This window comes from Hermetia illucens, chromosome 3, assembly GCF_905115235.1.
Source record: "Hermetia illucens chromosome 3, iHerIll2.2.curated.20191125, whole genome shotgun sequence".
Taxonomy (NCBI): Eukaryota; Metazoa; Arthropoda; class Insecta; order Diptera; family Stratiomyidae; genus Hermetia; species Hermetia illucens.
The window spans coordinates 144382232-144409262 of NC_051851.1; the positions used below are offsets into that span (position 1 = coordinate 144382232).

Here is a 27031-nt window from a genome sequence, read left to right on the forward strand (position 1 = left end):
CTGTCTATGTTTGGTTCTGAGTGTTGGCCAACTATAAAAGACAGTGAACGGCGTCTTGCAGTAATGGAGATGAAGATGTTGCGTTGGATTAGTGGCGTGACACGTTTTGATCACATCCGAAATGAGGATATCCATGATCGATATGGAGTTGTACCGATCGTGGAAAAAATGCGCGAGACGCGTTTTCGATGGTATGATCACGTAATTCGTGCTAAGGAGAATTCACTCGCTAAGATTGATCTGAACATCTGGGGATTTGAAAGCCTCGGGATTGCATTCAGATCACGTATTTGATAGGCCTAAGTGGCCAAACCGATCAAAACTAGCCGACCCCTCTTGTGAACGGGACGAAGGCTGAAGAAAAAGAGGAAGAAGATGATGAAAGTTCGCCAAGTGACTTGTTTGGCTTCGGGATGAGTATCAGCTTTCGTTCAAGCCCGCGCATACGTTCGAGTACACAGTAAATACTTATGCAAAAGTGTTTAGTACTATCCCTACTGCCCATTAGATTGCTGCTTGGCATGTTTAAATGGCAGCCGGGAGCCTACCTGATCTATCTATCTGTCTGTTTGTCATCCGCACTTTTCTCAGAAACGGTTGTACTGATTGACACCAAATGTGTTGGGAAGGTGGGAGACTGTGGAGTCCCACGCATGCTGTGAGTTAAATCGACCTATGTCGAACTTAAGGGGGTCTTCATACATGCGCATATAGTCGTATGAGGTATCAAATGAATGGTCTCGATTATCACCCCAGTTCTCACATTTAATGCAAACGGGGGCTGAAAAGTAATCAATTCTTTCACAGACCCATTCTCAGAATCTATTCAACTGGAAAATCCACAAAAAAATCACAAAACTGACTCAGGAATATCCTGCATACCGATATTTTCTGATATAAAATTATTAATAGCATTTTGCTACAATTTTTAGTAAATGACAACAAAAACCCCTTTAAGTTCATCTGACAATCATAAAATATAGGCTATAATGTAAGCACGATTCTACCAAGTTTGATGGAAATCGTACTATCATTAACAAAGGTATAATAGGTCAAAGTTTTCATTTCAGTGAAAATTCTAAGCTTTCCAGTGTCATTGCACACGAATGTGAATATTCTGACATAATATATGCATATACATAACGTGTTACGTGCTGATAGGACAAACGACCACTCAAATATTTTTATAAAAGAAATCCACAAAACGTTTCATACGTGAAGCGTCCAAGTCCTGGTTTCCCGACTTGCTAGTTGTTGCATGTATGCAAATATCCGTCCAATTTTGACTAATTACTCTTCATAGGACATCCTCATAGTCTGCACTTCATCTTATAGGACATTCAAGACCGATTTTAGTTTCGAAGCATTCGCCTTGAAAGTCTTAACCGTTTTTAGAAAGCTTTATAAATCGAATCCTTCCATTTGTCTCGTGGTTTTCTAGGTGGTCGTCATCCTATTTGTATTTGTTGTTGTTTCGTCTTCTAAACTATATCATTATTTCCGCCTTATTCTCATTTATTGTCAGGTCAATTATTACCGCAGCACCGTCTCGGTTAGGTTGAGTAGAGAGATTAAGGACAACCATAGTTCCAAGTACTCAGCTCTCAGTGCACAAATTTTCACTTAAAATCTGCGGAGGCTTTCTGTTTTTTCTCAAACACACCATTGTTTCCATACGGTATTTCAAACAGCAGTATTCTATCCAAATTTCTACTGAGGTGCTCCTGTCCCCTTTCCTCGAAGATTGTAAAAGTGCCGCTATAGGAGTCTTATGTTCGCAGTCGTTTTAAGAGGTATTATAGAAAGCACACAGACTCTTTGTTGAAGAAAACCTTGCCGAGGTAACTTCGTCCGAGATCTGATCATGCCTGGCAGTTGCGTAAGAACTACAAGTCCGTCCCGTCCTTTTCCTCCCATTGGCTTCACATAGCCGAAATCCCTATCACAATTTTTTGCATGTGCGGATTTCAAGGATGGTGGCCCGTTAAAAGCCCCACTATGGTTTTCATGCCCAGCTTTTTAAGTGATAACAAAAATGCTGTTCTAAAGGCCTCACGTTCTTTTAGAAAGATTTTGCCTGTCAACAGCAATTCAACTTCAGCCTTCAGAATAGACTTGACAATGGATGGCGTTATACCAACTACTGAACTGGACTAGAATACTGGATCACAATACTTACGGCAATCAAATAGCCAATAAATCAAAATATAAAAAAAAACAAACAAAAAAAAAGCTTATACTGCTAACCAGGTGACTACACCCAAGAAAAGAGGAGTGGGGAAATCAAGCAGTGGAGCCAAGCCCAACGTTGGCTTATAGCGAAGACCAACTATGGTCCTTGCTCAGAAGACTGGTAAGCAAGAGTACGCTAGAGGTCCACAGGATGCAAGTGCACCTAAGGTCTCCAAGAACAAGGCAGACCTCAGGGCCACAGACTGGAATGGAAAGAAGTTCTTAAGAAGGTTCAGAACAAATCTAACTCTTCAATAGTGGAATCAAAGGGGATGCGAGCAGCAAAGATCAGCCCACAAGAAGAGAATACTCCTAGGAAATCGAAATCCGTACCCAAGAGAAGGAAAATCTCGTTTAGATCAGAAGCAAAGATAGGAGCCAGGAGTCTAGCCGTTAGCTATGCCAGTGTGGTGAAGGGAATACTGAGTCCTTTTGTGGAAGCAAAGGAGTGCATATTGTTAAGCTAGAAGGAGCACAGCTGTCGACATGTTCTAAGGATGATATATCAGGCGTGCCCCTATACTTTCCCAACCGGGGACTGGCGGAGGTATAAAAATGCACTGACTGCGTATAGCAACGCCATCAGGGAAGCGAAACGGAACAGCTTTAGGGAATTCTGTGAAGGGATTGAACAGATCACAGAAGCAACCAGGCTGTACAAGGCTGTAGCCAAAAACGGGGGAATATCCTCTGTCTGCTTGAAAAAGGAAGATGGGACATTCACCGAGAATGAGGATGACAGGGTACATCTGCTTCTCAGAACTCATTTCCCGGGGTCCTACCCCTCGGCGGCAGGCGACAATAATCTGCCTGACACCCCAACAACGAATAAAAGGGAAAGGAAAGAGAGCTGGAAACTAGCAAAAGAGGTATGCTCAGAAGCTAGGCTAAGATGGGCAGTGGGAACCTTTCAACCAATGAAATCTCCCGGAGCAGATGGCATTTTCCCAGCACTTATCCAGAGAGGCCTAGGAATTATCTTAGAGTCTCTTCTGAGGGTGGTAAGGGGGAGCATAGCACTGGGTTACATACCAAGGGCATGGAGACGGGCAAAAGTGGTCTTTATTCCGAAGGCGGGTAAAAAGGATCCTTTTCACCCTAAATCTTTCAGACCAATCTGCCTAACATCGTTCGTACTCAAAACGGTGGAGGGTCATAGACAACTATATTAGAACTAACGTGCTAAAGCGTAATCCCTTACATCACTGTCAACACGCTTACCGGGCAGGAAGGTCAACTGAAACTGCTCTGTATCAGCTGACAGAGGTACTACGGGACGCCGTAGAAACAAAAGAAATTGCACTGTGCGCGTTTTTGGATATCGAAGGAGCATTCGACAACACATCGCACACAGAGATACAGGATGCCCTGAGCCGCGAAGGAGTGGGAAACACCCTGGCACTCTGGATGGGCAAAATGCTAGAAAGCAGACAAATAGAGGTACAAACAGGTACAAATTCTATTATCATGAATACCACTCAAGGCTGTCCACAGGGCGGAGTACTATCGCCGCTGATGTGGAGTATGGTAGTGGATGAACTCCTGGACGTGTTAACTAATACTGGAATACAAGTCCAGGGCTACGCGGACGACATTGTTCTAATCTATAGGGGCAAATATGAAGATACCCTATGTGATAGAATCCAAACTGGATTAAGGGTTACTAGTGCCTGGTGCAGGAAGGTGGGACTGCGGATCAACCCAACCAAAACCACCATAGTACCATTCACTAGGAGGTGTAAGCTGGATCACCTGAAAGCCATAACACTACATGATATGGAGGTGAAACGAGAAACAGAGGTCAAATATTTGGGAATCACGCTAGACCAAAAATTACTCTGGAAGACACATGTCGGAAACACTTGTCGGAAAGCCACGAGGGCTCTGATGACTTGCAGATTCATAGCAGGAAAAAAATGGGGTTGCAGCCCGAAGATACTACTTTGGATATATACTGCAATAGTAAGACCAATGATTACCTATGGAGCGGTAATCTGGGCAGAAAGAACCCAACACAGCACACAAGCCAGGGAATTACATAAGCTCCTAAGGCTGGCTTGCGTGTGTATCAGTGGGGCAAACATGCCCAACGGCATCCCTGGAGGTCCATCTGGGATTAACCCCTCTCCATCTGCACATACAGATGCAGGCAAGGAGATCAATATTCAGGATGGCCGGTAGCATGAGTGAGGCGGGGAGCTGCCTAAATCGAAGGAAGATTGATATCCTTTCTAGGCGGTATCCCGAATTACTGATACCGAGGGACAACATGACAACGAGGTTTCACTTCGATAAGAAGTTTGAAACACGTTGGAGTAACAAGGCAAACTGGGAGAGCGTGGCTGCGACATACGGCTTAAACCAGCAACCGATTACTTGGTACACTGACGGATCCCTCACAGCAGAAGGAGCGGGTGCCGGTGTCATTGATCCAAGGAAAATGTACTTTGAGCCAATGGGCAGGTACACTAGCATATTCCAGGCGGAAATTTACGCCATAGACAAATGTGCCTCCTTTAATCTGCAAAGGAACTACAGGGGGCAGAACATAGCTATTTTCACCGATAGCCAAGCAGCGATCAAGGCACTTAGGTCCAACCAGGTGAACTCTAAACTGGTATGGGAATGCCTTGAGAGACTGAATACACTCGGCTCGTCCAACAAAGTCTGGATACTTTGGATTCCAGGCCATGCTGGGCTGGAAGGCAATGAGGCAGCGGATGAACTAGCCAAGAAGGGAGCAGGGATGCCTTTACACGGGCCAGAACCCTTCTGTGGAATCGGAAACGGTTTCATGGCTATGAATCTAAGAAACGAAGAGAAACGGTTGAGGGAACTATATTGGGCGGGCCTACCAGGGATGGAGCAGTCCAGGGTGCTTATTGGGGGATACGAACCCATGCGCACAAAGGATTGCTTAAACCTCACCAAAAAGAACCTCCGAATCATAGTGGGAATTCTCACTGGTCATTGTCGGCTGAACTACCACCTAGGGAAGCTAGGGATATCTACGGACATTGCCTGCAGGTTCTGTGAGGAGGAGGACGAAACCTCTATGCACGTCCTGGGACAGTGTCCGGCACTTGTGCAAAGTAGGTCGATACATCTGGGAGAACACTTTATACCAGATGCAAAGCTGAAACTTCTGGAAGTGGGGAACATACTAAAGTTCCTAACGGTTACAGGCCTGCTTGAGATACTATGATCAACAGGTACACTATAACCAGTAAAAGGGGCACAATAGTTCTTCAAGGACGCGGTGCGACTCTCCCTTAACAGAATAATAATAATAATACTTTCCCAAGGCCACAGCGATGGAAATGGAGAATCTTATAACCCCGTTAGTGTTAAGGATAAAGGATTTTAGACGATGTGGAAGAGAGTTTTTAGATGCAAGGTAGAGAGCAAAGGTGAACTCACAATCAGGGGAAGCAATCATGTACCATAAATGCCTCATCAATTACATTTGGCGTCATATCTGCGCACATTTACAACCATGGAAGGACACATCGGATGGAAACTTTACCGAGATTCCCAAAGGAGGCCATAGGGGCGAAAAGAGCGGTGAAACTGTTGTCCACAGAGGAGAAGAAATTAAGCAATCTACACATGCACCTTTTAGGCTGATGGCGGGCAGCGAGACACATAAAACTCTCATGTCGGAGGAGGTACTTGATACTTCTATCATACATTGGAGAAAAACGGGGGTAAATTTGTGACCTGCAAGGTGGAAGGTGCACCAGACTAGTTGCACTAGACGTAACTCTAGGGAATTCTGTTATGATGAGCCTTCCATATTGAATTACAGTATTATAAGAAGAAGAAAGAATGCTAAAAAATTTCAGGAGAATATGTGTAGATAAGAACTCTTATATTAGGCACCTAATCAATAATATCGTGGCTACATGAGTAGCGAACTTGAACTGGATAACGCATATGAGGCAAGCTGTCCGATGGAGATATTTAAGTCATGAAGGAATGTACCCAGGTGCAACTAAAACCTAGTCAAAATATAAGGTGGCCCCAAGGTACAAAAACGCACGGAGGACGTATGGTAACGAAATTAGGGAATCAGAGATTGACCAAAGCACAGAACCATCCTGACTATAACAATGCTGTAGCCACTGATAGGGCAATACCTTCTAACTCTCTGAAGAAGGAACATTAGAAATTTAACAATAAGGAGGTAAGTAGAACAAGGTTCATCTGCTTTTCGAAGCACATTTTCCGAGGTCCTATCTCAGGGCGGAAGACGATGTTCTGTCTGACCTCTAATAACAGTCATAAGGAGGAAAAAGGCAAATTGGAAACAAGCAAAAGATGTATGTTTGGAAACCAGAGTAAGATTGGAAGGAAATCAGCCTAGAAATCACCTTTGGTTTCCCGTAAGGGCGACAAAGGGCAACACACCTTTGGATATATATCAAAGACATAGGGGCCATCAAAAGCGGTATTTATTCCGAAAGTCGATGAACAGGATCCTTTTCACTTTAACTCTCGATCGTTTTGCCATCTTTTATACTCAAAATAGTGGACATGGCCTACGACAGCTGCTTTAGAACTGACTCTCCAACTTATTATCGCTTACATCTATGACAACATGTTCACTGGGCAGGACAGTCAACCGAAACTGTCCAGTATCAGATGGCGGATATACAGTGCGATGCTATAGAAGCTGAAAGAATAACACTGTGTGCGTTTTCGGAAGTCGAAGGAGCTTTCGACAATACATGGCATACAGAGATGCGAGACGCCCTAGTCCGAAAGAGAGAGGGGAACATTCTGGCCTCCTGGACTGGAGATGCGAGATAGCAAGCAAGTATGCTAGAAGTTCCGACATTGCATTGGGTTGAACACCTTTCAAGTTTGTTCACAATGTGGGAAGGCAGTCTTCAAAATGTTCAGTGATATCAATGAGGCGGAGAGCAGCCTAAATTGAAGGAAGATTGACTTTTTTTAGACGGCATCCAGAACTGATGATACCGAGGGATAGAATGACAATGAGGTTTCATTTCGACGAGAAATTTGAAACACTTGAGAGTGAAAAAGCAAACTGGGAAAGCGTGGCTGTAAAACAGCAACTGAGATTCGGCGTTGGGGTTATTGGTCCAAGCGCGATGCACTTTGAACCAATGTATGAGTATACTATTATCTTCCAGACTGAAATATAGGGGACCAAGTCAACCAGGTGAACTCGAAACTGGTATGTGTTTGCCTGAATACTCTCAGCTACAATAAGGCTTAGAAATTTTAGGTTTCAGCGCTATTGGGTTAGAATTCAAGTACTGGATGAGTTTTGTGGTATCAGGAAGGTGTATAACCTACCTGGAATGAAACAGTTTAGGGTCCTCATGGTGGGATGCGAACTGAATCGCTTGAAAGATTATTTAAATTTCATCAACAAGAGCCTTTGGATTATACAAAGAATATTCCCTGGTTATTACAGGCTAAATTAGCACCTGGGGAAACTATGGGTTTCTATTCAGGACCAACAAGCGGCAATGTGGAGCCGCAATACCCAACCCTACCCAAGTAACCTATCTTTCCATCCAAGCTTGGACCCCATAATATCGATATTGTGTCTTGAATCTTCATTGCAAAGCCTCCCCCCCTTTGTTGATTAATCTAGAATTTTGAAATGAGGGTATGTCAGCACCAAGGTGAAGCTGTTTGGGTCCAATTTTCTCTCAGTTGCCACAAGGGAGGAACTGGTAACTGATATAATGTGCTGTGTCTCAGGCTTGACGAAGAGAAATCGATGATTGAATTATTCTGCGATGCAAACATTTTATAAACGGTTGTCATTCACTCCTTGGTGGGGTATAGCGCGTCAACAACACCCACGCGCCATTGTTCGCGGTACGCTGAAGTGCCCTTAATCTTCTTCAGTACTTCCCGAGATGCCCGCATTCTTCCTCTACTGCTCTGCACCAAATGCTCAATTCATCAGTTGTCTTGGAAGAGTCGAGGAATGGAATTTTCGCCTTTCCTTAATATGTGTGCCATTTCCGCCCTTCCAGCACATCGCCCAACATGTGACTATCCTGTGTGCCGACCAAGTTCTTAGCTCGAAATAATATCAGGCCAGTATATTACGGAAACTTCGAGCTGTCGAATGACATGTAATTAAGAAAGAATACAAACGCAGAAAAGTCTCAAATTGATCTTGGTGTTGAGATAACTGCATTTCAAGATTTTAGACAATGCAGTGAAAGCGGATCTAGTGCTGTTAAAGCGTTGAGCGACACCAAGTTCGGTGTCAGTGTCAGCAGAATTTACGCATCCAAGATATACAAACTGATCGACGCTTTCGATGCTCTCCCTATTAATGCAGAGAGGGAAAATGCGGCGACCTACCTTCAGTCCCACTCTTATTGTCTTTCTTTCCAAATCCAGAACCATTTGGCCATGATCCGATTCAGAAGAAAAGCAGGTCAATCTTCCCAGTATCTATGATGCACCGGAGGCAAGTTAAAAGCAGCGACGAATATTGGAGCCAGTAAGGCTCGTGTTGAGAGAGTTTGCCCCCCCCCCCTCAATGGCGTCGTCCTGTGCAGATAAAAGTAAACTTTTCAAAAAGTAGAAAAAACGATTAACGATTTCTTCTAACGGAGAGGCAACTCATCGACGCTGCCTCACCTGTGTCCAAGGAGCAACTTGACGACAGTGGCACTAAATGGAAATCGCTTGTTTTAATTAAGGTTTTGTTTATTGTCTGTCTGTCTGTCCGTCCGTCACACGCAATTTTCTCGGAGTCTGTAGCACCGATTGACACCAAATTAGGTGAAAAGGTGGGAACTATGAACATTCACGCATACGGTAAGTCACATCCTGTGTGGCAAAAGGGGGGTGTACAATTTTCTTTCACTAAATATAGTCATGTGGGATATCAAATGAAAGGTTAGTACTTTCTGAGCCCGGTCTTAGTTTTGACACTTGTTGGAAATGCGGGGAGTTCGGAGCTCTTTGAAAATTCAAGATTTTGAATGTCAACATAACCCGAAAGTGGATATTCTCATATAATATATGCGTATATTACGTGCCACGTATCAATGGGATTCACACTCAAATGTCTTTATAAAAGAAATATACAAAACCTCACACCTGAAGCGTCCAGCTTCCAGTTTCCTGACTTGTATAATCGTAAAGTCGACAAAGGTGCGTATTCTATCCAATTTAAAATCGCCAGTACTTTAATCCTAAGCCAGGATATAGCTAAATTTTTTGTTCCGGACCAGATGGAGAGCAACTTACTATTACCTTTTGGAGCTTTTTCCATCCGTTGCCACTTTCGGTCACATTGCTTCCAGATTAGAAGTGAGGCACCGCCTGATGAGTTGCCTCTACCCTGGACGAAAATGTTAGTCATTCTTTCTACTTTTTGATTACTTGCCCAAAACGAGGGGTCCGTGGACCAAAAAAGTGAAAGTAAGTTGCTCTCCATCTGGTCCGGTTAAACGTCAAGTGAATGTGAATTTAGGATCCCTTATATCTCGGGGAAAATATTGTTCGCACATGAAACAAATACGAAGTCTGTTTAAGTTAGATAAAAGCTTCAAAAGCTGTACCAGAAATTCCTAGAGAAAATAGTGTTCACCCTTATTGCGTTACGCTGAAATGGTAGTTACTTATTTCGGATAGACTACTGTCTATGAATAAGGACGATATGACAACTTGTTTTCTGTTCTGGATAATTTCTTACCTTGGCGAATCGATCTTAACAGCTAGTAGTTCCGCTATTGATTTGGTCCGTAAGCAAGGAGCTAGATCGTCCACTAGTAAGTCTCCGTGGCAACCGGTTTGCTCGGCAACACGTCGCTTAACGAATAATGGATCCTTCTGTATGGCCCATGGAGATAGAGCTGAGCCGCTTAGCAAGACCCCACGGTGAACCAGATCTGAAAGAAATGTGGATTCATTAAAACAATTCAAATTTGATTATTGAAAGAAAACTGAAAGATTTAGACAAAAATGAATTGATCGGGTGGACTGGAAAACGCGTAGATGGAAAAGTCTTTAGTTAGAAAATGTGGCAAAAAATACGAAAAAAAAATCCATTCGTAAAATGAAAATAACACGTGGAAAGCACTCCACTTGAGTTGGTATGAAATAAAGGAAATTTCTTCCAGGCGTTGGCTATTCCAATTTATTAAGTTCCACGAATTCCAGTGCTACCAATTTGCTAGTGGGCCTAGATTAAGGCTTTCAAGTCAACGAGATTATACCACCTACACACAATCTTTCATCATTCATTCCTGCTCCGTTGCCTCAGAGACATATCCTTTGAGGCAATTTTCCAACATGAAAGGAGTCAACCCTTAATTTTATTTTTATTAAATTATTCGCGCAAGCCTCGCCTTCATAGTAATTTCGCTCTGAACTAGTTATATATTTTCTCGGTACTCATCTGCGCCATTCATTCTAGTTAAGGACGGGAGTGTCACAGAGACTGTCCCCATTGCGTGGGTTCCCATCTAAAACAAAAAAGCAAAACGAGGCTATACAGCAAGGACGGAAAACGAAGAGTGCTCTTGAAGAAAATTGTCTTTTCTCTACGGTCAAAGACATTATCATATCCTGCAGAGTGAGCCGGCATTTTTTTTCACCGTTATCATTCATTGTTCCTTTTCCTCGGGGGTAGCGAATAAATTTCAATTTTCTAATTTGAAACTAGATGACGACATTTTTTTAAACGTGGATATGGTAAAGGATATTGGACCCACACGCGTTGCTTCCAGGGAGCTGGAAAATTGAGGGTGAGCAAGATAAATTCGTTCATCAGAGAAACAATGTCTGAACTCGTTTGCTAAGTGAACGAAAGTTTGCTGTGACTATGATTCCTTTCCTGGTTAACATATAGAAAGGCTTACAGTGAAGGATGAAATTGTATTTTAGGAGCTGAAGGTGGCGTTAGACAAAATTTTTTTTTGTTAATTTCTGATGCAAATTTATTCATTGAAGGCAGCAAAAATATATTCTTTGGTCTTTCGGTGGAAGGGATTTCATTTGAAAGTGAATATAGAGACGTGGTTGAAAGTCTGTCAGTCATGATACTGAATAGATCTATTTTTTGCGCTAGGAATGAAAGGATATTCTACCCACTTCAAGGTTAAGATTAAAAGGAATGTGGGATTAACTTCCGAGCTGAGTAATCATTTGGGTGTCAGTTTGAGAAGCTAAAACCTTGGGAACCTTAAAAAGCAATGGATTCATCAAGGTTGTTTCTTTTCCCGGAGTTGCTCAAGTCTAGACTCTCCTGGGAATATTTATTCATGAGCTACCTCCTGATCACCGGTTGAGTTTTGGCTTCCCACATAGCTTTCACCCTATTGTATTTAATCGCTTATTAGATCCTAATACATTTTTGATATTCAAGTCAAGGGCTATTTGGCACTCAGGCTCAGACGTCAGGCCATCGACTGACAAGCCTGGACTGAAGAGTGAAGCGGCAAGGGTTCATAAAGGCGAATGGCGATATTTTAATTATTGTTATGAGGCGAAAATCTGTTTGCAAAAGCGGGGATCTTCTAGAATGTTTATTATCCTCTAAGAAGGAGGGAACGAAAATCCTTCGTAACGCTTTTAACTCCTCCTCGGACACCACCTTGTCGTGGTGGGGGAGCTTGTGGTAGTTTACTACTACACTAAGGGTGTCCAAAAACACATGAAGATGGAAACAAAGGATTATACCTCTCCAAGTGGTAAGAATTCACAGACTTCGAATCCACTCGCGACTTTGAGAAATCAGGTCGTAAACAAGGCACAGATTTTGTAAGCCTCACCTAATTCATGTTTCGCCACGGAGAAATCTATGGAAGACAGGCTTTTTCCACTTCAGTGGAAAACTTACATCCGGTATCTACGGTGCGGTCAGCCAGAAAGGATAGTACAGTAACTCCCTTAATGAGAGGAACTGGAAGCCTGACTACGGTCGGCCTCTCGGTGACACTATTGTCTAACTCTTATAAAATACGGGAGAGCAAGGTTCGGTAGAAGGAAACTTTAGCAGCAAGGGAGAAGGGACTACAGCTTGCCTGTCAGAACCTTCTCCTTCGCTTATACTCGGAAAAACGAAAGAAAGGGAAACTGGTGATGTGGACGCAACTGGTTTAATGCCAGTATATGAAAACAGATCCATGCAGCTCAGACACCGTGAACCAGGGAGGGCTCCTAGCCGACGACAACGGAAGGGATTGTGAAAGAAGGCGAAGTTTCTTGGGAAGAAGGATATGGAGGTTGCTACACCACTAAGTGTGGCGATATCCAGAGGAATCGGACGCAAAAAAGCGACAGCTGGCCCCGGTGAGATCCATACTGAACGCAGAAGACTTTTCAGTTAGCGCCAAATTAACCTGCAGCATGCCAAACCTTCTTCCTATCTACCGGCGGTAAGGCTGGCAAAGTTGCAGGACTGTCATATATTTCTGGTTCAAGAGTAATGGGATGGCTTCGACAGATTCTGTGGTATTGGATCAGTTAAGGGGGCTAGGATTTTCCTCGATGAAAGATCCTCGAGACTGAGGACCTGCGTTCTGATGTCAAAATTGTTAGAGCCAAACATGCTGGGACAATTCGGTTCCCAAGACCTTGTTGCGGTCAACTTACAATACCAGGTTAATGGTAAGAGGAAAAATGTCATAGTTGCCTCTGCTTACTTGAGTGCGCCCCTACGTTCATGGGGCCAAGAAGAAGTGAAGTAATTGACCTAACAATTTGCACTTCAAAGTTGCAAGAGATGAGTAGAAACTTGCGAGTGTTAGATAACTTCACCTAAGATCATCGTTGCTTAAAATTTAGCCTGACTATTGCAGGTGAATAGCCTGTACTACAAACACGGAATCCTTGGAAAACGGATTGGACAAAGTTCAATGAATTTCTTGGCGACAAAGTTGAGCTCCCCAGGCTACTAAGGACTCCTTTAACAATAGAAGATCAATTGAAAACTCTGAATCACACACTTTTGGACTGCTTTGAAGAGGCTTGTCCTATTTCTTGAGGCCAACGTGGTAAAACTGTTCCATGGTGAAACGGAGAACTACGAAGACTCAGGAAATCAGCCGGAGGATTTCTAAATCGTGCTTGCAAAAGCAATAAAGGTGAAGACTGGCAAAACTTCCGGACCTCATAGTGTGAATATAATAGGCTTGTAAAAATTTTGGTAACGAGACCGTTTTGGACATACTGTGAGGAACTGGAAGGTGAAAGGGGGACTTCCAGGCTGTGCAGAGTCCTTAATAAGGATGAGTTGGCCAAGTTGGACTCTCTTAGAAAACCGAATGGTACTTTGACGAACTCCAGAATTGAGTCTATACAGACCCTCTTGGAAGTACACCATCCGGTCTCAGAAGAGAATTGGCGGTTTCTGCAAACCCTCTAGTACGAGGGTCTTGCAAGCGGAATTGGGACACTGTGAGAGCGGTTCTTACTAATGAAAAGCCGAGAGCTGCTATACTATCATTTGAACACTTCAAAGCACCTCGCATGAATGGCATCTACCCAACGATGCTAAAGGATGGTATAGAGCACTTAGACCAACTTCTAGGAAATATTTTTCGAGGATGTCTTGCCCTGGGCTATCTGCCCTCTTCTTGGCACAAGATGAAGGTAGTCTTCATGCCAAATCCTGGGAAAGATGACTATTCAAATCCAATGAACTTCAGGCAATCAGCTTAACATACTTTTCGCTGAAATGTCTAGAGAGGCTGGTTGAGCGACATATCTGCGACAAGGCGCTAAGGTCGGACCCACTAATTGAAAACTAATATGCTTACCAACGTGGAAAATCCTGTGAGTCTGTTCTTCATTCTTTGGTTTCGAATTGTGTTGACGAAACTCTAATAAAGTGGATCTAAACTATGCTAACACAGAGATTGTTGTGTGCTGAAGTGGGCGTTGATCGTTACCTAACAACTGAAGCAACTAAAGGCTGCCCTCAAAGAGCGGTGCTACCGCCACTTCTGTGGAGTATGCTCATCGACTCACTGCTATGCGAACTGAAAAATCTGCCAATACACGTTCAAGCTTATGTGGATGACGTGGCTGTGCTTGCTGTTGGTTGAGATCTCAGGATGCTGTGTAGGAATACACAACGCGCCGTTGATGTGATTGACAGTTGATGTCTCAGGTATTATCTACAAAAAGGAGGAAGCTGAATGGATTTTGCCTTCCAGAGATGAGAGATGCAACCCTTCAAGTCTCCAAGAAAGTGAAATATCTGGAAGTTATTCTATTTTTAGGAAGAGAGAGATTTTTAGGAGTAGACATAAAGATGAAACGAGCTCTCGCAGCTTATGGCCTGTATAGGTGGGACAATCGACAGAGCATTGGAAGAGTCATTGGGAGAACTGAAGCTAGTTTTCGCAATGCCTTTCGATTCTCAGATTTCCATACATTAGTTTGGTAGAAGATATGATGTTATCTTGAAACAAAGTGAAATCTGGGACGAACCAGAAGAATACGTGTCAGGATATACGGACGTCTTCTACACCGATGGCTCAAAAACAGAAAATGGTTCTGCAGCAAGAGTCTACCTCTCGAATAAAAACGAGAAATGAACTTTTCCTTCGGGATAATAAACAAGGGTCTTGGATGATTGACGAACGGTTGAAGGGCAGGCGCATCGCAGTCTGTAGCGATAGTCAAGCTGCATTGAGAGTGTTGAGTAGTACTTTGATCACTTCAAAAATCGTTCAACGATACATGCAGGAAACAGCTTCACTTTGCTAATCGCAAAGTGGACAATCTAATTACTCGTACGGTGTCGGTCAGTTGAAACCAAGCTGACCTCATTGCAGGCTCTGTGCTTGAATAATGTGCCGCCAATGACGAGACGGTGGAAACTGCCGAAATCCAGAAACCAGAAACATCATCTCTCCGAACAAGACGTTTTCAGAGTTCACGTTCAGACTCAGGATGTTCGGTTTATATCGTTGGAATTCACGCTCTAGTCGGATAGAGAGGGAAATCTGGTGACCATAGGAACCAATCATAGTCCATGAGGTCAACCCCTATCCTAGGTAACGTTGTTGTTTCGGTAACAATGGAGTACTGAAATTTGCAGGTTGCCAGCCCAGAAATTTCTATCCCCTTGAATTGCCCCTTATGATAAACAATGAAGGCTTTCTATTCTTAAGCTCCAATTCATGGAATCGATCTGATTAGATGTTCATTTCCGGTCGGTCGAAAACCAACCCCCTCATACCAAGCCATTAGTATGATGTGTCACCGATGAACAGGTAGTGAGACTTGTAGCAATATGCAAACCCTTCACTGCTGTTATTGGGCGCACCAAGAACATGCCTCCATATCATATGCCCAAGGAAGGTGTTGTCAAGGTCTAGGCTGGCATTTACATTAACTATCATGATCTGAATGTTATCATTAGGAAGCCTCTCATGCAATCTCATGCAGCGCAGAAATTGTTAGTCTCCAAAAAATGTTGCTTTGAATAGATGATTTACTATCTAAGCGGACAGATCTTACTAAACAGGTTTCTACACGCCTCATACATCAACATCATTCATACAAGCACTTGTCGTTCGAATCTTGACGTATTGAAAAAGTATATTGCGGGAGAGTGCATTGTTTATTGGGGTTATGTCAACTTAATTTAATGGTGTATGTGTATGCAGGTGATATGCTCCATCAAGTTTACTTTTTCTAGAATATGAGCATGTCCTTGACAGCCTTGTTCCTGATACAAGAGGGCTAAATTGTGATAATGCTGGTGACTTGCTTAGCAGAGCGGAAGTTGAAAGTGATTTTTTTCCCCTAGCTGAAAGTGATACGAAAAACCTGCCTACATGATATTAACGAAAAGGGTGCTTCATATATCACTTAAAATTAACTAGGCCTACAATCCCCGTGTCTGCCAGGCAACTCTTTGAAACTAGGGAGAGTGTCACAAAGCAGAAAACCCTGCTCCAGTCCAAAAACCGAAACTTTGAACGACTTCAGATTGATCTGCAACATCAATGGATAAGAAAACCTTCATGGAGATGTGGATATTCCAGCGGAGATGCGGGTATACCTGTATAAAGCAAGCCCCTTCATGGCAAATCTCCTCATATAATGCAATGGAATGCTAAAGCATTCAATACTGGCATACCTGAACCGGATTAGCGCCTCAGAGATAGTAGGTAGGATCAGTCAGTCTTAAGCTTGACTAGGCCTACAATCTCCGTATCTACCAGGCAATTCTTTTAAACTAGGGAGAGCGTCACAAGGCAGAAAACCCCGCTCCAGCCCAAAAATCGAAACTTTGAACGACGCCAGGTTGGTCTGCAACAGCAATGGATAAGAAAACCTTCGTGGAGATGTGGGTATACCAGCGGAGGTGTGGGTATACCTGTATAAAGCAAGTCCCTCCATGGCAAATCTCCTCATATAATGCAATGGAATGCTAAAGCATTCAATACTGGCATGCCCGAACCGGATAAGCCCCTCAGAGATAATAGGTAGGATCAGTCACGAAAGATACATACCTCTAAGGAAACCCGCGGGGACCTCAACCTAATTATAGACTGAGCAAATAGTTCTGTTCAAAGTCGGACGTTAACTAGTGGGAGTGTACTTAAAGAATTGTGAGGGAACAACTCAGAAGCCACGAATCACGTGCTATTCGATTGCTTATCCAAAATTATCTCTTAAGAAAGCAGGGCCACTGTCGACTCTCAGAAACAGGTTATATACTAAGTTGTCAGTAGAATAGAAGACATAAAAGCTGTAGGCCTAGACAGCATACCAAATAAGGCCCTTGATCTGGCAGTGAAACCTACACTGGACGTGCTCGCTGAGCTTTTTAATATGAATTTCCGAAGGGAAGAGATATCCTCCGTACCGTAGAAGTGATAGGAATTGGAACTGACGTTTAAGTTGGTGAACTCGCAGGGAAGCGACCTCATGTAGATTCGTATGCCACTTGGTGGGGCATGTGGAAGTAGATTGCTTATAATAGGTTCCTCCCAAGTGAGTCTTTGGGCTGACTACAGTCACGATACAAACCAACTTAAAAACTATAAGGCGGATTACTCAATTGAATTCTTCCAAGGACAAAATTTGAATGAAATTTGATGCCCGCCCAACGTGGGGATCTCCTTGGCATATTTGCCGGTAGAGGAGGAAGAAAGACTTTGGTCGGAGCTACATCTCATTGACCAGGGAGGCAAGAGATACGAGCCGCGCGTTTCGTAAGGGCGACTCTCCAACAGGAGACTCCTACATTCCCAGTTCTGGCTACTTAGATGCTGCTGCCTGCAAAGTTAATTTTCCCCACTTCTCGCATTTTTAGGATAACTCTGCGCTCTTGATTGACCATAGTCGATTAGGATGAATATTTAGGCCGTTTTCTACTTCGATCTTAATTACAACCCTCCGCCTTCGTCGACGATAGGTTGTGCGAAGTCCTGGTCAGCGAAGATTTTCTATCTTGAGGAAGGGGATTCACAACATATAAAAGAAAATATTTGTCCACTTCCACCCTTACAATACCAGTTTTAATACTATACTAGAATCTAGTGCTAGCGCTTTCAAGACCCTATTCGCAGTTCCAAGCACCTTTATCAGCCCTTTTCATTACTTTCGTTACACACTGCTCATCCCACTAATCTCTTCCTCCAGAACAATCCCCAAGAAACAATATTTTGACTCGACGCCATAATATTTGTATTTGGTACATTTCCTCCCTCCTCACTAAAGACTAATCCTTCATGCTCGATATTCACGAAAAATACGACTATTGGGACAACAGCAAGAATCATCATCTTCAGGCCATTTTCATGGAAAGGATAATACCGAAATTTGCTTGCATAGACGGAAGGAAAGTGCAGAGATATAGTGAAAACGCTAAAGAGTCCTCAGGAGACTTTCATTCATTTAACTTTATTGCTACTTAGGATGTTGGTACTGTGGTTGATTATGGCGAGGCTTTTGTATCCGGCTTATTCAGGAAAGCTCCAGGAATTTGAATATACATATACTCCGAGATTTAATCCGAATTTAGATTGAATTCTGTATAAATGCATAAGGAAGTCGATAAAAAATTGATTTTGTTTCGTTTGGATAGCAGGGGAGATATTTTCCGGATTTGATTTCCATATTCAAGGAAGAGCTGCATGCTCATCAGTTTTCGAGATTTGCTAGTCCGGCAAAATTCATGCAGACATCAAAGCAACCGGTGTCCTATAATAGATTGTAAGGTAAAATGTGAATTAAGCAAATAATTGGCCTAAAGTGGTCATGCAGATTTACCAGTAAATAAATACTGCTCTGGGGGTTAGCAGACAAATATATCATGCATTCGCAAACTTGGTGACCCTCAAATTTTTTTGGTCCTTGTAGTCCTTTAAAGGTTGTGTCAAGATGTCATTTTCCATTTGTAACATAACCAAAATATGCATTGATTGGAAGCGTACTTTGAACCTGAAAACTAGTAAGTTTAAGTAAGTAAGTAGGATTTCTTCTCGAATTGAAAAGAATAGGCATCCATTAGGACTATTTCACCTAAGCATGGAAGTATCAGTCTGGGTGGTTATTGCATGTTTGCCATTCACACCAGTGGATTCAAGGTATATTTTATCTGTCTAGTTGGTCTACCGTCAAGAAATGGTGCCCAATTTGAAGAGAGGGCCACTTCATGCCAACCTAAATCAGCATTCAATATGCAGAAGCAAATACAGCCAGTATGAACTCCTGCTACGCAACTCATCTTGATGGGTAAGTGACACCGAGAGTAAACGGTGCTGAAGAGGACCACTGGGGCACCAGCAAAAACCTTAGAGTAATAAAGCTTTTGCGTCACTTGGGGTCGCGGGACCTGTGAACCGTCAATTAACTCCTCTTTCGGGGCACATGTGGATAATAAGACAACACCTTTGAATCCATTTGTAAGTCAAGATGCGGCAAAATTTGTTCGGAACGGGGAAACTAACCATATCCAAGAAGAAGCATGGGGAAGACTCAGTATGCGGATCTCGTAACCGGTATGTGGTCCACTCGAGCACAAGGCAGACGATGTCACTCTTGAACTATGAATCGAATCTTCGAATGATGAAAGGTTAAAGACATTGGAACTATCTTGGGTTTGCCTGAGTTAGCCTTGAAAAGGACAAATAAACAACCGATAATTACTGAAGGTATTCTAGTTAAACTTTCAGCATTATAAAGCTGCTACGACGACAAGTAACCGTCTAATAAAAGCCGAGGTTCTGGACGTATTGCCGTATTGGCTAATGATCGGAAACTTAGTCAGGAGGAAATATATTGGCGATTTGATAATGAACATTGGATGATCTGGACAGATCATTGCTACGAGGCGGTAGAAATAAGTAGCTAATATAGTATTGTCTCCTATAACTTTTCCAATGCGTTCCGATGAAGTGTATTCGACGAACACTCAGGACGTAAATACATTTGCATGGAAATCTTTACAACTGATCATCACCATCAACGGCGCAACAACCGGTATCCCATCTGGGCCTGGCTTATTAAAGAACTCCAGGTATCCCCGTTTTGCGCCGAGGCCCGCCAATTCGATATTTATAAAAGTTGTCTTAAGCCCTGGTCTACGCCATTGCTCAATCGGAGGCAGGGCCTGCTATGTCTTCCTGGATCATTCTCAATCATTCGAACTGAGTAACCATGCCTACCGCAACTTACTAACCGGTTTTAACTACGGCCAGACGGTGGTGATATTCATAAGGTTCATAAATTTTCTCATTACAAAGACTACGAGATCATCCATCTTCCTGTAGAGTGCCAAACATTCTTTAAAGGGTTCTTTTCACGAATGTAATTTTTCTTCCTAAGAATCCAAGTCTTTGAGGAACAGAGGAATGGCAATATTATTACCTTGTACAGTAAGTTGTTTGACCGTGTGGTGACATGCGAAACAGTTTTTGTTAGCTGAAATAGAGTGTATTGGCTGCCAACAACCGTGCGCGGATTACGTCGACTCTATTCCTTGTCTCAAAGTTGTATTCTTCTACCTATATTTCCCTGATTTGACCAATGCCGTTTGATGTTGTTGCTTCTTTGGTTTTTGGTGCTGACGTTGCCACCATGTACTCTGTCTTACCTTTGTTAATATGCAGTCCAATATCTTCCACCCTCTGCTCGATTTGGATAAAAATCGATCACATATTTTGGGTCGTCCTTCCCATAATATCAATATTGTCGACATAGGCTATTAGTTGAGTGCACTTGAACAGAGAGAAAATCTGATTTGCCTGGAGTGAAGCCCTTTGATATCGGGTGATGATGTTCTGGGCGTACGGGGCAATCCGGCCTAGTAAGATACCAAAAATATTTCGGAGATGATCCTCAGCAAAGTGATGCCTTTATAATTTTTATACATTTATCAATGAAACAGTCGCTTGAATTTTCAGTGCGACTGGGGCCTATCAATGATAACGTTCTTCAAGTTGTTATGAAGATCATCTATCGATGCTCCATCTCCAGAAGTTCTGTTGGCCGCGGTTGTTGAAGCATCCACTTCCCACTTATAGGTATTAAGGAGGACCTTATTATGGGTGACTTCAGCATTCACTCTCCGCTGATTGTTGCAGGGGATTTGGGGCCGTGTTGTAATTTGAGCCCGGAGTATTCCAATAGAGATTCGAGTCTACATTGGCCTCTCTACATGTTGACCAAAGCTGGGAGCAAGGTGACCGAAGTGGTTACAATACGTTGTTTACTCCGTATGGGGTCTAGCCCAGAATGAGGGGTGCGTGGGACATAAACAGAGAAAGAAAATTTCTTTCCAATCGGTCCACAGAACTCCCTTACATTTCCAAACATAACCTTGGAAACTGAAAGGAGCTACATAAGAGGCGGAATGGGAACAATAAGACTAGATATCAAATACTTCAAGATGCTAACAGACAATTGAGCACCAATGAGTAACTATTGTTTAACATATCTGTCAGTATATGCCGAGCACCACTACAAAACTTTCAAGGACATTGCGGAATATCGGTGGACCAACACGTAGCCAGATGATGCACAAAATCGCTATCGCGGGTAGTCTCCCTGAGTCCGTCAGACATGGTGTTCAGCATCACATCAACATTACTGGCTCCCTTATTTTTTCTAAAAACGCGTTCATTACCACCGTAGAATCTCGCAGTTGCGCGAGAAAAGTTGGAAGAAGTTCTTAAGCAGGTTATTTACATACCATAAAATCACTGTTGAACTCCCTAAAACAATGCAAATCGAGATCTTGTGGCGATTACAGGCCTCTAAATGTCCTAGAATGTTACTTAAAGTATCTAATATACCAAAGGATTATGAAAAGACAGGACTGTGACATCGTGTGCTTCCTTAACGTGTGGTCTATCCATTGAGACTTCTGATACGATTTAATGAAGGCCTAGAGATTTCGAGCAGCAGTGACTAGATAAACCAACGGCTCTACGGCCTACGGTGAGGAGGACGGGGCGGCAACCCTGTTGGCTGAACCAAAACCAAGTAGCCGAAGAGAACCTCCAACGGAAGACGCTGCATCGCACTGGCTTGCCGGCCGTGATGCACTAAGCTAATGCTCCAAAATCCTAATCAGAGCGATCAGACCCGAGTCTGCACGGGGACTTATTTGAAGTGGCAATTGGTCACGGAACCTCACCAGAAGTATACTGGTTCAATGGAAACCGGGATAGCCCCTGGACTCACATACTTCAGGAGAATTCCTGTTGTATGTGCGTACAGCTCGGTTGTTTGCGCTTGACCCCCTAGTGGGAACTTCATGGGGGTTGTGGTTACGTTCAAGCGAACAGAGACCTTCGGGCCTGAGTGTGATGTTGCGTTTCAACACGGGTGCCGTACTCCTTAGTTCGGTAGAGATTTAGATAGGTCTTGCATCCACCAGTATGAATGCTAAGCCATGCACTTGGTATAGACTGGTACCCTCGTAGCTTGCTTCGGTGGGGCTCTGATTGTGGTCATAAAATCAATCCGTGTCTTAAGAAGACCGTGCAAGCCAATGGGCAGGTACACTAGCATATTCCAGGCGGAAATATACGCCATACACAAATGTGCCTCTTTTAATCTGCAAAGGAACTACAGGGGGCAGAACATAGCTATTGTCACCGATAGCCAAGCAGCGATCAAGGCACTTAGGTCGAACCAGGTGAACTCTAAACTGGTATGAGAATCCCTTGAGAGACTGAATACACCCGGCTCGTCCAACAAGGTTTGGATACTTTGGGTTCCAGGCCATGCTGGGTTGGAGGGCAACGAGGCAGCGGACGAACTAGCCAAGAAGGGAGCAGGGACGCAGGGAACCCTTCTGTGGAATCGGAAACGGTTTCATGGCTATGAATCTAAGAGATGAAGAGGAACGGTTGAGGGAATTATAATGGGTGGGCCTACCAGGGATGGAGCAGTCCAGGGTGCTTATTGGGGGATACGAACCCAAGCGCACAAAGGATTGCTTAAACCCCACCAAAAAGAACCTCCGAATCATAGTGGGAATTCTCACTGGTCATTGTCGGGTGAACTATCACCTAGGGAAGCTAGGGATATCTACGGACACTGCCTGCAGGTTTTGTGAGGAGGAGGACGAAACCTCTATACACGTCCTGGGACAGTGTCCGGCACTTGTGCAAAGTAGGTCGAGACATCTGGGAAAACACTTAATACTTGAGGCAAAGCTGAAAGATCTGGAAGTAGGGAACATACTAAAGTTCCTAACGGTTACAGGCCTGCTTGAGATACTATGATCAATAGGTACACTATAACCAGTAAAAGGGGCACAATAGTTCTTCAAGGACGCGGTGTGACTTTCCCTTAACAGAATAATAATAATAAGAAGAAGACCGTGGGATTAAGTCCCCATGACAGTTGCCTACGTAAAACACCTAGGACTGACTGTCCATTAATGAAAATAGGAGGAGTCAGGTGATCATATAGACTGAGGATCTTGGTTTTTATACCCCTTCCAAGTCCCGGGCTAATTTCCCAAGGTCTATGACTTGGGGCGGGAGTAAACAGGTGTCATCAGCTTAGTCGACTCCAACCAAAAACAATGAAAAAAACAACCATGAAAAAAAAACGGAAAGTATTGGTTACAAGATGCGCTTTAAACTTCAAATTCTTCTGAGATTTCTCCACGATGCCGAAAGTAACGCTTTGTAACCATATATGTCGCTTTGATAATAGATACAAGTTCCTCTGGAGTGTCTCTCTTGCATAGGTCACTTTAGATATATTCCCTTTTGATACTATCAACAGCTTGCCATTCGCTGAAAAGCAGGCAAGGCGGACATCGAAATTCTACTCACGGTTTCTTAATAATTTGGAGGACATTATTGTGGCCAATGCAGGAAGGTCCTGAACAAAATCAGCAAAACACTCGCCCCTTCTGCGATATTAACCTTTTCTTCCACCCCCAAAGGAAGAAGAATAAAAGCAGCTGAAATCAGCTTACTACAGGAGAATAGCAAAACGAGAAGCCTGAAGGTATGGTATTAGCTACGCAAAAATGGTCAAGGGTATTTGATTGATTATTCATTCCAGGCCACCTTCGGAACAAATGGGAACGCGTCCAACAGACGATGCTTTCTTCCATTCATCGGAGAATTTCCTATTCTGTTTCCCATTAAAAATATCGGCACTGACTTTTGGTCTTAGTCATTTTGCGTTCGACCAGCTTGTCCAATTTGTCTTCGGATATAGCTGCCGATATGGAAGTAATTATAGCCTGCGCATGAAATCCTGCATGACTTGATCATCAGATACCCATAAAGACACCCAGTTTGTCAGATTGACTATCTATATGGTAGGTAGGTACATATCAGTGACCGCTCCCAGGAGCCCAATTAGCGCTGTATTGATACCACACACTCTTAGGACTATGATTGCTGTTATGAGAACAAGAAGGCGGAGTCCAGTCGGTTCAGATCTTCAGAGTCAGCCCTCTCTTAGGTCCCCAAAGAATGGTTTATTTAGTGTCCGTAGCTTGGAAGTGTCTGAGAGTTTCCCCCTCTTCTCCGCAGCTTCGGCCATTTTGAATTGTAGAGTATGCCGAGCCTGGCGACATGTTCCCCTGTGGGCCAGTCCCCGTGCAGCCCGCTGCGAACTTGTATGTATTTGCACGCGTCTGGCACAGGAGCTTTCGTGATCGGGTTAGGTTATAAGCGGGCCAAATCCTCCTTGACTTGGTACAGATGGTGAGCCTTCGCCATCTGAGGTCGGCGGCTACTAAGTAGTGTAGTAATAGATTCCGCTCTTGACAGTCGCCAGCGAGACACCGACTGTACCCACCGAAAGACTACCAAGAGCAGCCGTCAGCCGGCTCATTCCCCTCTGTATACCTATGACTGGGAACCCAGAGGAGGCTGACCTTGAGCGCGCCAGACCCCCAGACTGACAGACTTATGCACTGCCCCACTAGCCTGGAGGATGTTGTCGCTGAATACAAAGGCTTAATGGGCGCTTGGCAGTCCGGCAGAATGGCTACGTTACGCTTAAGGCTTGGATCACGCTTCAACCATCGACAAGCTTTCAGTAAAGCTAGTACTTCCGATTGGAGTATACTGGCGAAACTTGGAAGACCATACGACTCGGGCACACTGTGTGTATTCCACAAAACCCCCGCAAAGACTCCACAGACCATGTTTAACCCGTCGGAATACTGGGTCATACTGGGTGTTACAAGGCACACTCGCCATTAGGTCGAGACTTAATACCGTTCGATTGTTCTGTCTGCCCAAAGGCCTAGTGCGAAAGCTGCAGCCACCACCATTTGACAACCACGCGATGTGCAAGATACGCCATCTAGAGCTGAAACTCCTCCATCCTCTCACTTCATATCGTAGTTATTCCTCCTTTTTTCAATTTAAAGGATACTGTTAGTGTGCGTAGTGACACTCGAGCGCATTTACTGACAACCTGCTTGACTTCTAAAACATGCATTCTTAAAGAACGTTAAATAAAAGTTTAGATAACCTGCCGAGATCGTGCAGAACCGACTCTCCAGTCTTAGAAAGGAGTGACGGTGAGAGGAGGGCCTATGAAATTCAATACGTAAATATAGAAAACTATGTCAAGTGTCCTTTCTGGAAACTAAAAGCTCAGTAGTCGTATCTTTCTTCAGTTTTCAGAAAGTTGAATCTATGCAGATCCAATTTCTATTCAGAATAATTGTGCCTTAAAATGACATCAGATCTTAAAGGATATCCTTGATTTTTTCGTCAGCAACACATTCACTGTTCTTGTGAGAATTTCCCGTCTAGACACTTGCACTGTCGAGGTTTCCCATGGCCCGCTGTTTATTGCATGTATCTTTTTTTCTTGCTTACTGACCTGTTTTCCTCCATAAACGTGAACAGCAGTGGAAGAACTCAAAAACTCAGGACAGACAAGTCGACAGGGACCTGTTTTTGTCTCTGTTTCAATTCGAGCTCCAAAGTTCTTGCTCATTAGGATCTGTTCGCTCCGCAGGGAAAAGTCAAAACGCCCTGAAGTCTGTCTGATTTGCATTAGAAATTTTCATGAGTTTTTCCCCCCAAGAGGTTTGTAGTGAAGATAAATTGAATTACCGCCATCCGTTTGCTGATAACGTTAAGAAAAACTGAATATGGATCCATCAATTCACCCGTGTTTCTTGCCTTTCGCCTGCTCCGTGCAGTCCTGTTTCCAGATCCTTGAATGAAGCATGCATGAAAAAATTGTGTAGGGTGTACTACACATAAACTCTTGTCGACTTTGTTGCGTTATAAATTTTGGCGAAGGCGTCTTTTTACCTTAACAAGATGTCGGCATACCGAGTTTAATAACGCACTGCGTGATTTACGCCTTCATTGCCAATTCATGTCTTGTTTAATGTCGGCTTGGGCTGGTAACTTTATGTCACTTCGCGTACCAACACCGTGACAGACGCTTAACACCACAGTCCTACGGAAATTCGTAACAATTTCCATTTCGATTTAAATTAAAAGTTTCGCCCGAAAATACTTGGCAAGGTAACAGGACGAAAATGGGAGAAACCCCGAGCAAGAGTAAATTTAGGACGTTTAAAGGGCATGGCGTTGTTTGCACATCGGGCATGGTGCCATTTTCGCTGGAAATTGTACCCTTGCAGAGGAAAAGTGTAAGGTGGTTGTTGTTGTCACGTCGCCTTGGGCTGTGTGATTTCGAAAATAATAAGGACCGTCTGAGGAGTTCATCGATTTTCGTGGAGGTGAACTTTAAACAGGCGATTTTGACTGTAAGTTGCTGGCACTTGGAACGTGGGCCTAGGGCAATATGGAAATTTCATTTTGGGATGAAAGGGTTCTGCTTAGATGCTGGTTCTGGATTATCGAATAAAATGACAAGATAAGAACAGCTGGATTAGGAGGTGTCGGTGCAAAACTTTCACAATCATAAAAATTTGTATTTTTTTGTGGAAGCTATACTCTAAGAAACCACGCTGGGCGCCATTTGGAATATGTTAGTATTCCAGGTTTTGCGTAATATTATGTCTTATCTGCTGCCAACAAACATAGTTTGCATAAAGGTCATAGGTTTTTGCAATGATTGTGTTAAGAATTTTAGCAAGGGGAGGAACACAAGGACCCCAAAATTAGTTCTTTTTCAAATTAAAAAGGCCCAAAATAAGAACATCTAGTTCGATAGAAATCTCCCTGATATTATTACTTGAAGGGAACTCCACTGTGTCTGAATAGAGTAAGCAGCGAATTTCATCCAACTTTTCACAAGAAAAAAGGAGTTATCGATGTCCTGCATTAACCCATTACAGAAGATTCAGTCAGGGATTTATACCTTACCGATCTTCTTCTTTTTCGTCTGCCTTTAGCCCGTT

At 43.4% G+C, this 27031-nt stretch overlaps 1 protein-coding gene across 2 annotated transcripts in view; it reads right to left on the minus strand.

Annotated features, from left to right (window-relative positions):
- The window catches only part of LOC119653028, a 330936-nt gene that overhangs the window by 48654 nt on the left and 255251 nt on the right, over positions 1–27031 (minus strand). For both annotated transcript variants that reach the window (XM_038057473.1, XM_038057472.1), the window contains exon 6: positions 9935–10130. In XM_038057473.1, coding sequence (XP_037913401.1) covers positions 9935–10130 — 196 coding nt within the window. The remainder of the gene's footprint in view (positions 1–9934; positions 10131–27031) is intronic.